This window comes from Hyperolius riggenbachi, chromosome 10 (genome assembly GCF_040937935.1).
Source record: "Hyperolius riggenbachi isolate aHypRig1 chromosome 10, aHypRig1.pri, whole genome shotgun sequence".
In the NCBI taxonomy this organism is placed as follows: domain Eukaryota; kingdom Metazoa; phylum Chordata; class Amphibia; order Anura; family Hyperoliidae; genus Hyperolius; species Hyperolius riggenbachi.
The window spans coordinates 33,264,845-33,279,353 of record NC_090655.1 but is presented as its reverse complement, the minus strand read 5'-3'; the positions used below and the strand labels follow the sequence as shown (position 1 = coordinate 33,279,353).

General features: G+C 49.1%; 1 protein-coding gene across 8 annotated transcripts in view; it reads left to right on the top strand.

The window, feature by feature from the left end:
• Positions 1-14,509, top strand: part of LOC137536250 (pancreatic lipase-related protein 2-like) — an 89,795-nt gene that overhangs the window by 22,463 nt on the left and 52,823 nt on the right. For all 8 annotated transcript variants that reach the window (XM_068258380.1, XM_068258379.1, XM_068258374.1 and 5 more), the window contains one exon: positions 3,553-3,654. In XM_068258380.1, coding sequence (XP_068114481.1) covers positions 3,591-3,654 — 64 coding nt within the window. In that variant the 5' untranslated portion in view covers positions 3,553-3,590. The remainder of the gene's footprint in view (positions 1-3,552; positions 3,655-14,509) is intronic.

Below are 14,509 nucleotides of genomic sequence, written 5' to 3'. Positions count from 1 at the left end.
AGTTGGTGCTTAAACTTATCACACCTAAACTTATCACACCTAAACTTATCATGCCTAAACTGAGTTTAGGCGTGATAAGGGGCTTTTCACCAGCGTGCTAACTGTTAGCACCGCTTTGTGAATCAGGCCCCAAGTGTGTTTCCATGCAGGAAAACGCGCACGTTTTTTCACAGCAGCTGATGTAATTGATAGAGAAAACTGACAAAATGTGCAGAGTCATCATGCAGAATGTCAGTTTTTTTTCTGCGTGCGAACAACACAGTAAGGGCTTGATTCACAAACCGGTGCTAATTGTTAGCACGCCTGTGAAAAGCCCCTTAGCACGTCTAAAAGAGCTTTTTGCGCGCTAATTTGCGGGTGAAACGCATTGCGTGCAAAGTTATGCACGCAAAGTTTTGCGCGCGCACTGCACATAGCGCAGGGCGCTCCGTGTGAAGTGCCCATTAAAGCCTATGTGACTTAGCGTGCGCATAGGACTTTGTGCGCGATCTGATTGAGAAATCCGGTGCTAACCTACTTAGCACCCTGGTTAGCACGTCTAAAGACTTTAGACGTGCTAAGTAGGTTAGAACCGCATAGTGAATCAAGCCCTAAGTGTGAACTAGCACATTGATTAACATGAGTTCTCAGTTTTTCTGACAAGACAACAGACAAGTGTGTTCCCTTGAACATTACCTTGCCCATTCAGTTGTAACGGACAGCTGCTGATATATAACTGACAGCAACAACTGGTATATTTCAGTTCTGACAAAATATTGTCAGAACTGGGAGGGATCACCGTAAGAAGAAAATGGTGAGCTTCTGAGAGGAACTGACAGTGAGGTTAGTATGTAATATTCATTTGCAGCTACGTCATGTGTTTATTTTAATTAAATTTACTTGCTGACAGCAGCGAGTGTTATAAAACCCTGCACAAGCTATGCAGCCATAGCGTGCGCAGTTAAATTAGGATTGGCTCAGATAGTTTCAAGAGCGCTTCGGTATATTTAACGAGCGCTCCTCTGAACCCGCCTGGAGCCTGGCGAGTCAAGTAGCTTCCAAGTACGATATTCCTGCACATTGATTGGCCCTGTAGGGTGCCTGTCACTTGACTGTCAGGCTATTGGGCCAATCAAAGTGCAGGATGTATTTTAATTCTAACTTCTAAGTTAGCAGTACACCATGCAACATCCCTAAGGGATGGAAAAACCTAATTCAATAACGTTAAGTTAATGAAAAATCCGTAAAAAGACAGGGCAATTCTCAATCAGTTTTGACCAAAAATGTATTTGAATATAGACACGGAAGGGCCGTTTTTATTCAGCAGTGGGCTACCTCAAAGCTTTTTACTGCTCCAAATCCGCCTTCTAACTCTCAACCAGATCTAGATCACTAAACCTTCTCAGAACCAGCATCTGGGACTTCTTCAGCATTTCTGACTCCTCAGACCCAGAGGCGAGACTCGTTACAGAAGATCTACCTAGTCGGACCCTGTGACCTCATATATTCCACCAAATCTACCCTCCAGCACCCTGCAGCTGTATCGTCAGCATTAGATCTCTAGAATTCAACAAGTGAGCCAACTCAGAGTGACATGACATGCTCTTCTAGGGTAGTTATACTTGAAAAGACTCGCACTGCGTTGGGCAGACTTTTAATCTAATTTGTTAAAGGAAACGCAGCTAACAGAGCCCTAAATAACCCTAAAATAGCCAAATGATGAGACCTGCAAACTCCTTTTTACTCCGAGTCCTTCATAATGGGCTCAGTAGAATAGTGTTGTACTGGTTTAGCTATCAGTAAAATCAATTGAATCAGGATGCAATTTATTAGCTAGCATAAAGTAAAATTCATTTTTGTATACAATTGTATCTATACTCCTACTCCAAAAAATGACTTTTAGATATCCCACAGTTTTATGTTAAGTCCTCCTGGACAGGAGGTATGTCACTGGGATTCCTGGGTTTCCCCGTCGTATTCCCATCGTTCCGTGCATGTATGCCACACCGCCACTGCCAACATGTTTAAAATTCCTGCATCCCCATTCCTGCATTGACTTACATTACTTCCACCACCGCTGCGTTGCTGGGGAAGTCCGATGGTAATGTGCTGTTGACTTTTGTGACGGTTCGGCTGCGGATTGTTAACTTCCGGTGCAATGTGACATCGTAAGTGTGCTAGGCCCCATTGTCAGGAAGGGGGAGCAGCAGGCACAAAGCAGCGGGGAGGGGGGCACGACTCCCCCCTCCCTCACCTTGGGCTACCATTAGTGCTTGCTCCTCTAGCAACGACAGCTGTGGGGTGGCCCCATCCAAAGTTTCGCAGGGGGGCCCAGTGATTTCTACTTACGCCCCTGCCCTGCAGTAAAACAGGGTAACACAATGCAGACTTGCACGGAAAGTGTAAGAGGGGCCTCAGACTGTATGGCCTTTTGGCCAGGGCTTCCTTTCCCTTTCTGTCTCTCAGTGCTGTATTCAGGGCCGGTTTTAGAATTTTTGCTGCCTGAGGTACGGTGACCATACGTCCCGCTTTATCCGGGACAGGTCCCGGATTCGTGGTCCCCTGTCCCATGCTGCATGAGGTCCCGGGAAACATCCTGCTTTTAGCCGCGGGACATCCTGGCCACCGTAGGATTGCATGAACTGGCCGCAGCGACTATTAGTCGTCACGCCAATTCATAACCCGCAGCCCCGCTCCAGCCTGCATAGTCTTCCGACAGGCAGAGCAGGGCTACGGGAAGATGGTGTCCGAAGCCCTGTACTGGAGACTATTTGTGTCTCTAGTACAGGGCTTCAGGCGCCATCTTCCCATAGTCCTGCTATTCCATTCAGTGCGGGAGATTTGAGCAGGAGGATCGTCGGGGGAGCTGCGCGCCAGAGGCCGGCCGGCCAGAGGAGATTCCTTTTTTCGTAGGTGAAATGTTGCCCACTGCGTTATTTTCTGCTAAAATGTTGCCCACTGCATTATTTTCTGCTAAAATGTTGCCCACTGCATTATTTTCTGCTAAAATGTTGTCCACTGCATTATTTTCTGCTAAACTGTTGTCCACTGCGTTATTTTCTGCTAAAACGTTGCCCACATTGCATTTGTTTTCTGGTGAAATGTTGCCCAAATTGCGTTTGTTCTCTGCTGAAATGTTGCTCAAATCGTTTTTTCTGCTGAAATGTTGCTCAAATCGTTTTGTTTTCTGCTGAAATGTTGCTCAAATCGTTTTGTTTTCTGCTGAAATGTTGTCCACATTGCGTTTATTTTCTGGTGTCTGGGGTAACTGTTGCTGAATTTATTATGTAATGGTCATAGTTGGCTATTTGCTGCTTTGGGGTTAAAGTTACACTCCGCCCATACAATGTCATGGCCACAGCCATTTATTCGCACGGCGTGAACGCCCCCCGATCCCTCATGCCCATTTTTCAGCGTGGCGCACTGTGCGCACCTCAAACGAAGATAGTTTCATGGAATTTATAAATACGTTGTATAGACAGATAATTGTCCATAGATGCACCATCAGCTTATGAAGTAAAATTAACACTTTCCACACCTTACCACTGATATGTGTTTAATGCTCTTTTTCAGGAAGTGGGCGATAAAGAGTGGGAGCTGGCTGCATTATAATGTTCCTCTACAAGGTTGTCATGATGCTTATTGCTCACAGCCTGGGGACTAAAGAGATACAAGGTATGTTTATCTTATTATAATATTCTTGGCAGTACATTTTTTCAGTTTCAGGGCCAGTATATCCATAAGGCACTATAGGCTCTTCCCTACAGGCGTCTGATGAAATGAGGCTCGCTCCCCTTCCCGAGTGCCTCCCTCCCTCTTTCCCTATGCAGAGCCCCAAGCGGAGCGTAAATGAGAGGTTACTCACCCAGCTCTCGGCATTCCACTGACGAGATCTTCCTTCACCTCTAGCTACTTAAAGGGAACCCGAGGTAAGAGGAATATGGAGGCTACCATATTTATTTCTTAATTAAACAATGCCAGTTACCTCCTGATCCTATGTCTCTAGTACTTTTAGCCAAAGACCCTGAACAAGCATGCAGCAGATCAGGTACTCTGACTCAGCTGATCCGGGTTTTACTGAATTAGCCATAGGCTTGTTCCAGGGTTATGACTCAGACACTACTTATGCCAGAAGATCAACAGGGCTGCCAGGCAACTGGCATTGTTCAGAAGGAAATAAATAAGGCAGCCTCCATATTCTTCTCACCTCGGGTTCCCTTTAACACTGAGGGGTACCTCTGGCTCATACCTCCCAGGAGCCTATAGGCACGAATGTCCTGGCACCCTAGACCCTCCATGAACCTACAAACCCCCACCGAACCGCACCACAAGTGTCCTGGTTGTCCCCGCTGTCATTTCTCCTTTAGTTCCTGTGCCCGTCATAGGTAGCTTCAGGTGCCCCTTAGCATTAGGTTGGCGGAGGTGCCCCCAGGTATTAAGTAGCTAGAGGTGCCTCTGACTGAAGGGAGATCCGGTCAGGGGAATGCCGAAAGCTGTGTGATTAAAACAAAGAATTCAGAAGTGAAAGATGTGGTTTTATCATTCAAACCACACTGGTCCTTTCTATCATCATCATCATATTTCTTATTTTGAAAAATTAAAATGCTGAAAAACTATAAAGTTAAAGGAACACATTTAACACATTTTTCACGAGAAAGATACATGTATTTATATCGATCTTCACATCAGTCCTGAAAGAGGGACAAATGAGTAAGAAAGAGGGACAGAGGTATTGGGTTCCCAAAGAGGGACTGCCCCTCCGAAGAAAGGACAATTGGGAGCTATGCTAGCTACCTAACTAAGGGGCACCTGTGGCTACCTACACCATGCAGGGGAATAAGGGGAGGAGTTACAGCTGGAACAGCCAGCACATTGCAGTGCGGTTTGGCTGGAGGTTGTGGGTTCATGGATGGCGAAGTATAGCGCTCCAGAACATCTTTGCTTTTAGGCTCTTGTGATGCAAATCTAGGCCTGGTGCCAGTATTTATAAGTATTTTTCCCTTCATTTTACTTTATTATTTTTTATATCGTAACACTTAGGCCCGGTTCACATTAGCGGTTGTTTGCCAAACGGACCGGATGACCTGACCGGATCCGGACCGGATCCGGATCGGAACCGTACGGTTCTGATCCGGATCCGATCCGGATCCGGTCAGGTTGCATCAGGTGGCAATCAGGATGCGATCCGGATCCGTTTGGCAAAATATACGTAAAAAAAAAAAATATGTTGGGGTCTGGGAGGTCAGCAGAAGGGGGACCTGTGGAATCAGGCCCTCTGCTGTTTAGCACTCACCTCCACCTCCGACATGCTGCCAACATCCTGCCAACACCTCCAGCTCGTGCTGCTCCACTCCAAAATGCTTGCCCATGTGTCCCCAGCCAATATCGCCGCAAAAATCCGCATAGGAAGTGGGGTAGAACATCCGGATTTCTCAGCCAGTGTGTTGTGCGGCCTCCGGTTCCCATTTGTTTGTATTGGCCGGATGGTGCAGTCCGGCTCCGCCCCGGATACGGCTGCCGGAGGGGCCGGATGAAAAAATAGCGCATGTTGGAACGGAGGCCGGAGTCCGGAATCGGCCCGGATCCGGTCCGGTTCTGCAGAACGGACCCATGTGAACGGACGCATAGGCTTTAATTGCTATGCCGTGCGTCCGTTCCGTCCGTTCTGCAGGCGGTGCGGCTCCGGCACGGCGATTCCGGAGGGCCACCGCAAGTGTGAACCGGGCCTTATATATAGTTATTCTGACGGTAAGTGGAGATAAAAATGTTGCTTTTCAAAATCCTAAAATTATAGCAAAGTAAAAAAAAAATAGACTGCAGGAGAGCACTGAGGAGGCAGCTCTCCCCATGCAGTAAACACTGAGGCTTAACCCTTTCAGTGCTTCCCCCAGAAGTGAAACCAAGTTATAACTGTGGCGGGGGGGGCTTAGGATTTCTATAAATTGTAATCAGTGGCGTAGCTAAGGAGCTGTGGGCCCCGATGCAAGTTTTACAATGGAGCCCCCCTAGCACTCTATACGTAACAATTGATACGGTGCATCAAAACCTGCCAATGGCAACTACAGTGTCAAAGGTACAAGAAGGGGATGGGGAAAGAGTTTGTTAATGATTACCACTATTCAAAGTATCTATAGAAGTGATTATTATGAGCACAGGACCAATAGAGAGCTAATACTGTAGTTGAGGGAGGGCCGTTCGGGGCCCAAGGGCCCCGATTCGGTCGCTACCTCTGCAACCCCTATTGCTACGCCACTGATTGTAATAAAGATTTTTTTTTTTCCTGTAAAGGTTATCGTGCCGTGGCTAATCTTGTAATGCAGAGGAAGTTTTGAGTTTTGTTCTACTTTAAACAAAGATGTAATTCCCTGGCAGTAAGCCCTGCGACACCCGACACCCTTGTCCCAATCTTCTTAGTGTGTGTGTGTGCGGTGTTATATCAGCACAGTACAGGGACAGCAGCTAGGAAGCTCCCAGCCATGCTGACATAATAGGAATGATTTGGCACCCAGTCCCTGTGCTGGATGGTAGAAGCAGCTCCGCCCTCTCAGGTATTGGCAGACTAGTGAGAGGTGCTGATGGGTAACTGTGGTATTCAGGAGATTTTGTTTTGCAGCGACCATTACAAGCAAAGCAGTTATAATAACATCTCTCTGTGCCAGTCAGGCCCGGATTTACATCACAGGAGCCTAAAGGGAAAGATGTCCTGGCACGCTAGACTTTACCCTCCAGGAACCTACAAACCCCCACTGAACTGCGCCACAAGTGTGCAGGCTGTCACTTCTCCCTTACTTCCCTTGCCCGTCACAGGTAGCTACAGGTGTCTCTTAGTATAAGATAGCCAGAGATGCCCTCAGTATTAGGGAGCTAGAGGTTCCCCTGATTGAAGTACGGTACAGTCTGTGCCTGCGCAGTACGATCCCAATGACGTCAGCAGGAGCGAGAGCGTGACGCTCCTGAGGATGTCAGCCGGAGCAAGGACTCAGCTACAAACAAACAAACAAGCACAGAACATTTATATCGCGCTTTTCTCCTGGCGGACTCAAAGCGCCAGAGCTGCAGCCACTAGGGTGCGCTCTATAGGCAGTAGCAGTGTTAGGGAGACTTGCCCAAGCTGCGCGTTGGAGCAGTGGTTTGCGACTTTAAAGGGGAACTGAAGTAAGAGGTATACGGAGGCTGCCATATTTATTTCCTTTTAATCAATACCAGTTGCTTGGCAGCCCTGCTGATCCTCTGCCTCTAATACTATTAGCCATAGCCCCTGAACAAGCATGCAGCAGATCAGGTGTTTCAGACTTTAAAGTCAGATCTGACAAGACTAGCTGCATGCTTGTTTCTGGTGTTATTCAGATACTACTGCAGAGAAATAGACCAGCAGGGGTGCCAGGCAACTGGTATTGATTAAAAGGAAATAAATATGGCAGCCTCCGTATACCTCTTACTTCAGTTCCCCTTTAAAGTCGCAACTTCCAGAAGGGGACCGGAGAATCGGTGAGTGGCTGCGGGGGAACATTAGAAGCCCCGGGTAAGTTCAACTCTTTTTCCCCCTATCCCCTACAGTAGTCCTTTAACCCCCCTGGCGGTATGAAAAATTCCGCCAGGGGGCAGCGCAGCAGTTTTTTTTTTTTAAATCCTGTAGCGAGCCCAGGGCTCGCTACATGATAGCCGCTGCTCAGCGGCATCCCCCCAGCCCCGCCGATCGCCTCCGGCGATAGGCGATCAGGAAATCCCGTTCAAAGAGGATGACGTCACCGATGTCAGCGACGTCGGGACGTCATTGGGAGTCCCGAACCACCCCTCGGCGCTGCCTGGCACTGATTGGCCAGGCAGCGCACGGGGTCTGGGGGGGGGCCGCGCGCCGCATTAACCGGCGGCGATCAGAGTGCTGGCGCAGCTAGCAAAGTGCTAGCTGCGTCCAGCAAAAAAAAAAATTATGAAAATCGGCCCAGCAGGGCCTGAGCGGCACCCTCCGGCGGCTTACCCCGTGTCCAGCACGGGGTTACCGCTAAGGAGGTTAAAGAGGCATTTTAGTGACATACAGTATAGTAGAATGTAGCATATTATTCAGGATACCCAATTTCGTGGTAATGTTCCTGGTTTCAGCATCAAAAACACTTCTTATAGCTGTACATTGCTGTATAGTGGTTTGTAGCCCCGCCCTCCCACTGATGTCACAGCCTAGGCTATGTTAGCTTTTATTATTATTGATTTTTAAAGTGCCAACATATTCCGTGGCACTGTACAAATTAACCACTTCAGGATCACAGGTTTTTCCCATAAAATCAAAACAATTTTTACATTTCAGTACTCCTCCAATTTAATCAGCAATAACTTTATTGTTACTTATCCCACTGAAATGATCTATATATTGTTTTGTTTTGTTTTTCGACACAAATTAGGCTTTCTTTGGGTGGTACTTTTTGCTAAGAGTTATTTTATTTTATATGCATTGTAAAGGGAATAATAATAAAAAAAAGTCATTATTTCTCAGTTTTCAGCCATTATAGTTTTAAAATAAAATGTGCTTTGATACACAAAACCCACACGTTTTATTTGCCCGTTTGTCCTGGTTATTACAACGTTTAAATGTTGTCCCTATAACAATGTATGGCCACAATATTTTATCTGGAAATAAAGGTGCAATTTTTCCATTTAGGGATTTTTAATACTATTTCCCTTATTACAATACTTTATTTGAAAAATTAACAGTAATATACTCACATGACATACAGTACATATTAGAAAAGTCCCTAAGGTAACTATTTATGCATTTTTTTTTAAATGATGTAATTCTTTTGTAACTGTGTGGCAAGGTCAAGGTTGGAAGGGGTTAAAAAATAATAATAGTAATAAAAAACGAATACATTTTTTATCTAAAACAGTATAATAGTGTTATTAGGTGTATTTTTACTTTTTGACCACAAGATGGTGCTACTGAGACCGTGTTCTACTAATAGAAGCACGCAGGTGTGGGGTCTGTTTTGAATGAGAGCTTGCCTCTCCTTTCTGCAAGCTCTCGGAAGTCACGGCCATGGTGATCGGGGATGAGATTGAGAATAGCCGATTCTCATATCCCGATCACGCATGTAGAGGGCTGCGACGGTAAGGCAGTGTTTACATTTGCGAAGTGATGCGAGTGTGACTATGCAGCCGCATCGCATCACTTCCGCCGCCGGCCGCATCACTGTGTATTGAGGAGATGGGACTCGGCTGCGGGCGGATGCGGGCGTGCGAAGATCTGCAGCATGCTGCAGATTATCGGATCGCACCGCACCGCTCAGCACACTATGCACGCAGTGGAAACTGTTTCACTGGCGTGCGTGTGTTTCAGGACACCTGCGGTGGTCGCACCGCACCTAGTGGAAACGAGCCCTGAAGCGAATGAAAACAGCGCGGGGATTGTGAATGTGGCGGTAAGTAGTGTTGGGCGAACAGTGTTCGCCACTGTTCGGGTTCTGCAGAACATCACCCTGTTCGGGTGATGTTCGAGTTCGACCGAACACCTGATGGTGTTTGGCCAAACCGTTCGGCCATATGGCCGAACTAAGAGCGCATGGCCGAACGTTCCCCGAGCTAGCGCTGTGATTGGCCGAACGGTACACATGGTTCGGACCCGAACGCGCTCTGATTGGCCGAACGGGTCACGTGGTTCGGGTAAATAAATACTCGATCCACGTCATTTCTCCGCCATTTGTCTGTGGGTTTAGCTTTGGGTAGGCAGGCAGGGTAGTTCTCTCTCCAGCCAGGCTAGCCAGGGTCCCCCCAGTCATTGTGTCGCTGCTGGGAACAGTAGTACACCGCTCACCCACACTATATAGCATTGTGTTTACTGCCACTCTGTGTACACCGCTCACCCACCACTGTATAGCATTGTGTTTACTGCCACTCTGTGTCTCTGCCGGGAACAGTAGTACACCGCTCACCCGCCACTGTATAGCATTGTGCTCTGTGTCGCTGCTGGGAACAGTAGTACACCGCTCACCCACCACTGTATAGCATTGTGCTCTGTGTCGCTGCTGGGAATAGTAGTACACCGCTCACCCACCACTGTATAGCATTGTGTTCTGTGTCGCTGCTGGGAACAGTAGTACACCGCTCACCCACCACTGTATAGCATTGTGCTCTGTGTCGCTGCTGGGAATAGTAGTACACAGCTCACCCACCACTGTATAGCATTGTGCTCTGTGTCGCTGCTGGGAATAGTAGTACACCGCTCACCCACCACTGTATAGCATTGTGCTCTGTGTCGCTGCTGGGAATAGTAGTACACCGCTCACCCACCACTGTATAGCATTGTGCTCTGTGTTGCTGCTGGGAACAGTAGTACACCGCTCACCCACCACTGTATAGCATTGTGCTCGGTGTCGCTGCTGGGCACAGTAGTACACCGCTCACCCACCACTGTATAGCATTGTGCTCTGTGTCGCTGCTGGGAATAGTAGTACACTGCTCACCCACCACTGTATAGCATTGTGCTCTGTGTCGCTGCTGGGAACAGTAGTACACCGCTCACCCACCACTGTATAGCATTGTGCTCTGTGTCGCTGCTGGGAATAGTAGTACACCGCTCACCCACCACTGTATAGCATTGTGCTCTGTGTCGCTGCTGGGAACAGTAGTACACCGCTCACCCACCACTGTATAGCATTGTGCTCTGTGTCGCTGCTGGGAATAGTAGTACACCGCTTACCCACCACTGTATAGCATTGTGCTCTGTGTCGCTGCTGGGAACAGTAGTACACCGCTCACCCACCACTGTATAGCATTGTGCTCTGTGTCGTTGCTGGGAATAGTAGTACACCGCTCACCCACCACTATATAGCATTTCTGTACTGCCACTGTACTGCTGCCAGTCAGCAGAGCCGGGACAAGGTCCTCCAGCACCCAAGGCTGAGACACCAAAGTGCGCCCCTCCATCCCTGCCACCCCAGCCATCACACACTGATTGCTATTAGACTAAGAGGCGCCACAGGGCCCACAACCTCCCCAACACCTTAATATCTAGTTATCTGGCTTGCAGTCACTGCCATGTATCCCCTTTTCTTATTTCCTTCTGCTTCAAACACAATTAGGAATGACAGCTGAATGAATTGTGCGCCCCCTCCTGCACTGCGCCCTGAGGCTGGAGCCTCTCCAGCCTATGCCTCGGCCCGGCCCTGCCAGTCAGCGTGTACTTTAAGGATAAGTGAAATGAAGAAGAAATCCTGTGAAAGAGGGAGGGGCAAGGGAAGAGGTGTTTCCCCTGACGGTTCACGTACAGGCCACAGTGGAGCACCGAAGAAAACCCACTCAATACCGCCCATGTTGTCCAGGAAATCAACCCTCACAAATCCAAAAGAACAGGACCAGATAATTAATTGGATGACCTCTCAAGCGTCCAGCAGTGGGTTAAGCAGCACCAGCACATCACGCATGAGGTCCGAGTCCTCAGCCAGTTACAAGGAGCCAGTGGGCACAAAGCTGACACAACCGGCAGCGACACCACGCACACAACTGCCAAATAACCAGTCCGAAGAATTTCCTCAGGACACAATGGGGTATTCACAGGAGCTATTCCCAGCCCAACAAACTTCCACCTTTCAAAGGTCAATGGAACAGCCAGAAATGTTGTGCCCGGATTCACAACCATTTACTGTGGGAAATGCACCGCGCACTGAAATTCAAGGCGAGTGCGAGGACTTTGAAACCCAAATCCCAGAGCAAGTTGGGCAGGAGGGGTTTCAATTGCAGGAGGTCGGCCGAGAAGATCTGGAAGACGACGTTGGAGTGAGCTGCGCAGAGGTTGTTCTGGGGAGCTCTACTCCACGGCGGCGGCCCACAATCACATATGACGAGTTTGAGGAGATGGAAGAGGAGGGTTTTGACAATGTTGACAGAGACCCAGATTTTGTATGTGAAGGAGAACATCGCCGTCGTAGCAGCACAGATGAGTCTGTTGAAGAACCCACTGCTGCACGAGTTCGCCTTGTGCCACAAGGTAGGCGGCGCGAAATTTCAGGCACCACAAGCGTGGAAGTTCAAGTGAGACGCAAAAGAGGCGCAAACAGAAATCGCCAGCAAGGCAGGTGCTCCAAAGTCTGGCCTTTCTTTGAAGACTGCAGTGAGGATGGTACCATGGTGATTTGCAAGGTGTGCAATACCCGCCTGAGCAGGGGGAAAAATATTAACAACCTCTCCACCACCAGCATGACCCGCCACATGGTATCCAAACATCCCACTCTGTGGGCAAATGCGGCAGGACAGGGTAGCAGCAGCACTGCCTCCCTTGGGGTCACCAGACTCACCACCAGACCCTCCTCAGCAGCAGCAGTAGCCCAGCCATTGCGTGGTTCACAACAACATTCACAAACATCAGACGACGCTGACACTGTCACTTTCCGGAATAGTGCTCTTGAGGTCTCCCAGTCTTCATCAAACACAACAACCAACAGCCCTTCAGTGTGCAGCCCTACGATTCAGTTGTCTGTCTCGGAGATGTTTGAGCGCAAGAGGAAATTGCCAGCAAATGACCCCCGGGCCGTGGCACTAACAGCCAGCATAGCCAAGCTTCTGGCCTGCGAAATGCTGCCATATCGAGTGGTGGAGACAAACAGCTTCAAGGGCATGATGTCAGTGGCCATCCCACGTTACGTGGTTCCCAGCCGCTACCACTTTGCGCGCTCTGCAGTGCCTGAGTTGCATGAGCACGTGGTCAGCAAAATAACCCGAAGCTTGAAGAATGCCATTGCCTGCAAGGTTCACCTCACCACTGACACCTGGACGAGTGCGTTCAGCCAGGGTCGATACATCTCCCTTACCGCGCACTGGGTGAACCTTGTGGAGCCTGGCAGCGATTCCTCACCTGCTACGGCGCGGGTGGTGCCCACGCCGCAAACAGCTGCACCGCCGTCCCTCCCACTGGATAACAACAGCAGCACCTACCTCTCTGACTCCTTCTCCTTCAACGCATCTCAAAGCTGTACCTCATCCGGAAACGCTAACCCAGCAGCAGTAGGATCGTGGAAGCAGTGCAGCACAGCTGTTGGCATGCGTCAGCAAGCGTTGCTGAAGCTGATCTGTCTTGGGGATAAGCAGCACACAGGGGAGGAAATTTGGAGGGGAATAAAGGAACAGACGGATTTGTGGCTGGCACCACTGGACCTGAAACCGGGCATGGTTGTGTGTGATAATGGGAGTAATCTCATTCGCGCTTTAAGGTTGGCTAAGCTGACACACATCCCTTGCCTGGCGCACGTGATGAACCTAGTAGTTCAGCGGTTCCTGAGGACATACCCAGGCGTGGCTGATCTTCTGTTGAAGGTGCGACGAGTGGCCAAACATTGTAGAAATTCCAGTACTGCTTCGGGGGCACTCGCCAAGATGCAGAAGCGCTTCAATCTCCCCCACCATCGCTTGCTGTGTGATGTCCCTACGCGCTGGAATTCTACGCTGCACATGCTAGCCCGCTTTGCGAGCAGAAGAGTGCAGTGGTCCAGTACATGACGGCGCAGTACCGAGGCGCATCCGAACAGCTGCCAAGCTTCTGTGGATCCGATTGGGCCAACATGTTGGACCTCTGCCAAGTCCTCCAAAATTTTGAGCAATCCACGTTGCTTGTGAGCAGTGACAACTCTTCAGTCAGCATTACCATACCACTGCTGTGTTTACTGAAGAAGTCAATGTTGAAAATCAAGGAAACAGCTGTCATGATGCAACTGGGGGAATCTGAAGGAGAAAACGATCAGCGTGATGATACCAACATCAGGCCATCTGCCTCAGGAAACACTGGCCCCAGCAGCTATGACGAAGAAGAGGAGGAGGAACAGCTGGAGTTGGAGCAGGAATTTCATGCCACCACTGACGAGGGCCAGAGCGGTGCACGTTGGACTTCCACAATTCAGCGCGAATGGTCAGCAGAAGCAGACCAGGAAGAAGGTGACGACTATGATGCATCACAACAACTATCACAACGCTCACAAGAGGATGATGAGGATTCTGGCAGGGCTCTGGCACACATGGCTCAATTCATGCTAGACTGCATTGAACGCGACCCACGCATTGTGCGCATTCTGGACAACACCAATTACTGGGTTTATACCCTTCTGGATCCACGGTACAAACACAATGTTCCAAAACTGCTTGAAGAAAGAGTCAGACAGGTCAAAATGTAAGAATACCAGCAGGCCGTTGTGGAGACTTTAGAGAGGAGATTGACATCCTCCCCCTCCTCTAGCCAGTTGTACGCCGACAGACTGACTTCCGCAAACCCAGGACGACCAGGAGGGCAGCAAACAACACAAGCCGCAGCTAGTGCCCAAAAGGGAATGGTATCGGCAGTGTCCTTGGAGTGGGAAAATTTTCTGACACCCATGCAGCAGCCCACAGAACAGCAAGCGTGCAGATCCACCTCCAACACCGATCGCCTGGAGAAGATGGTCAAGGACTACATGTCAGATGGCGTAGCTGTGTTGAACAATCCATCTGCACCCTTCAACTATTGGGTATCGAAGCTAGACACCTGGCACGAACTGGCAATGTACGCAATAGAGGTGCT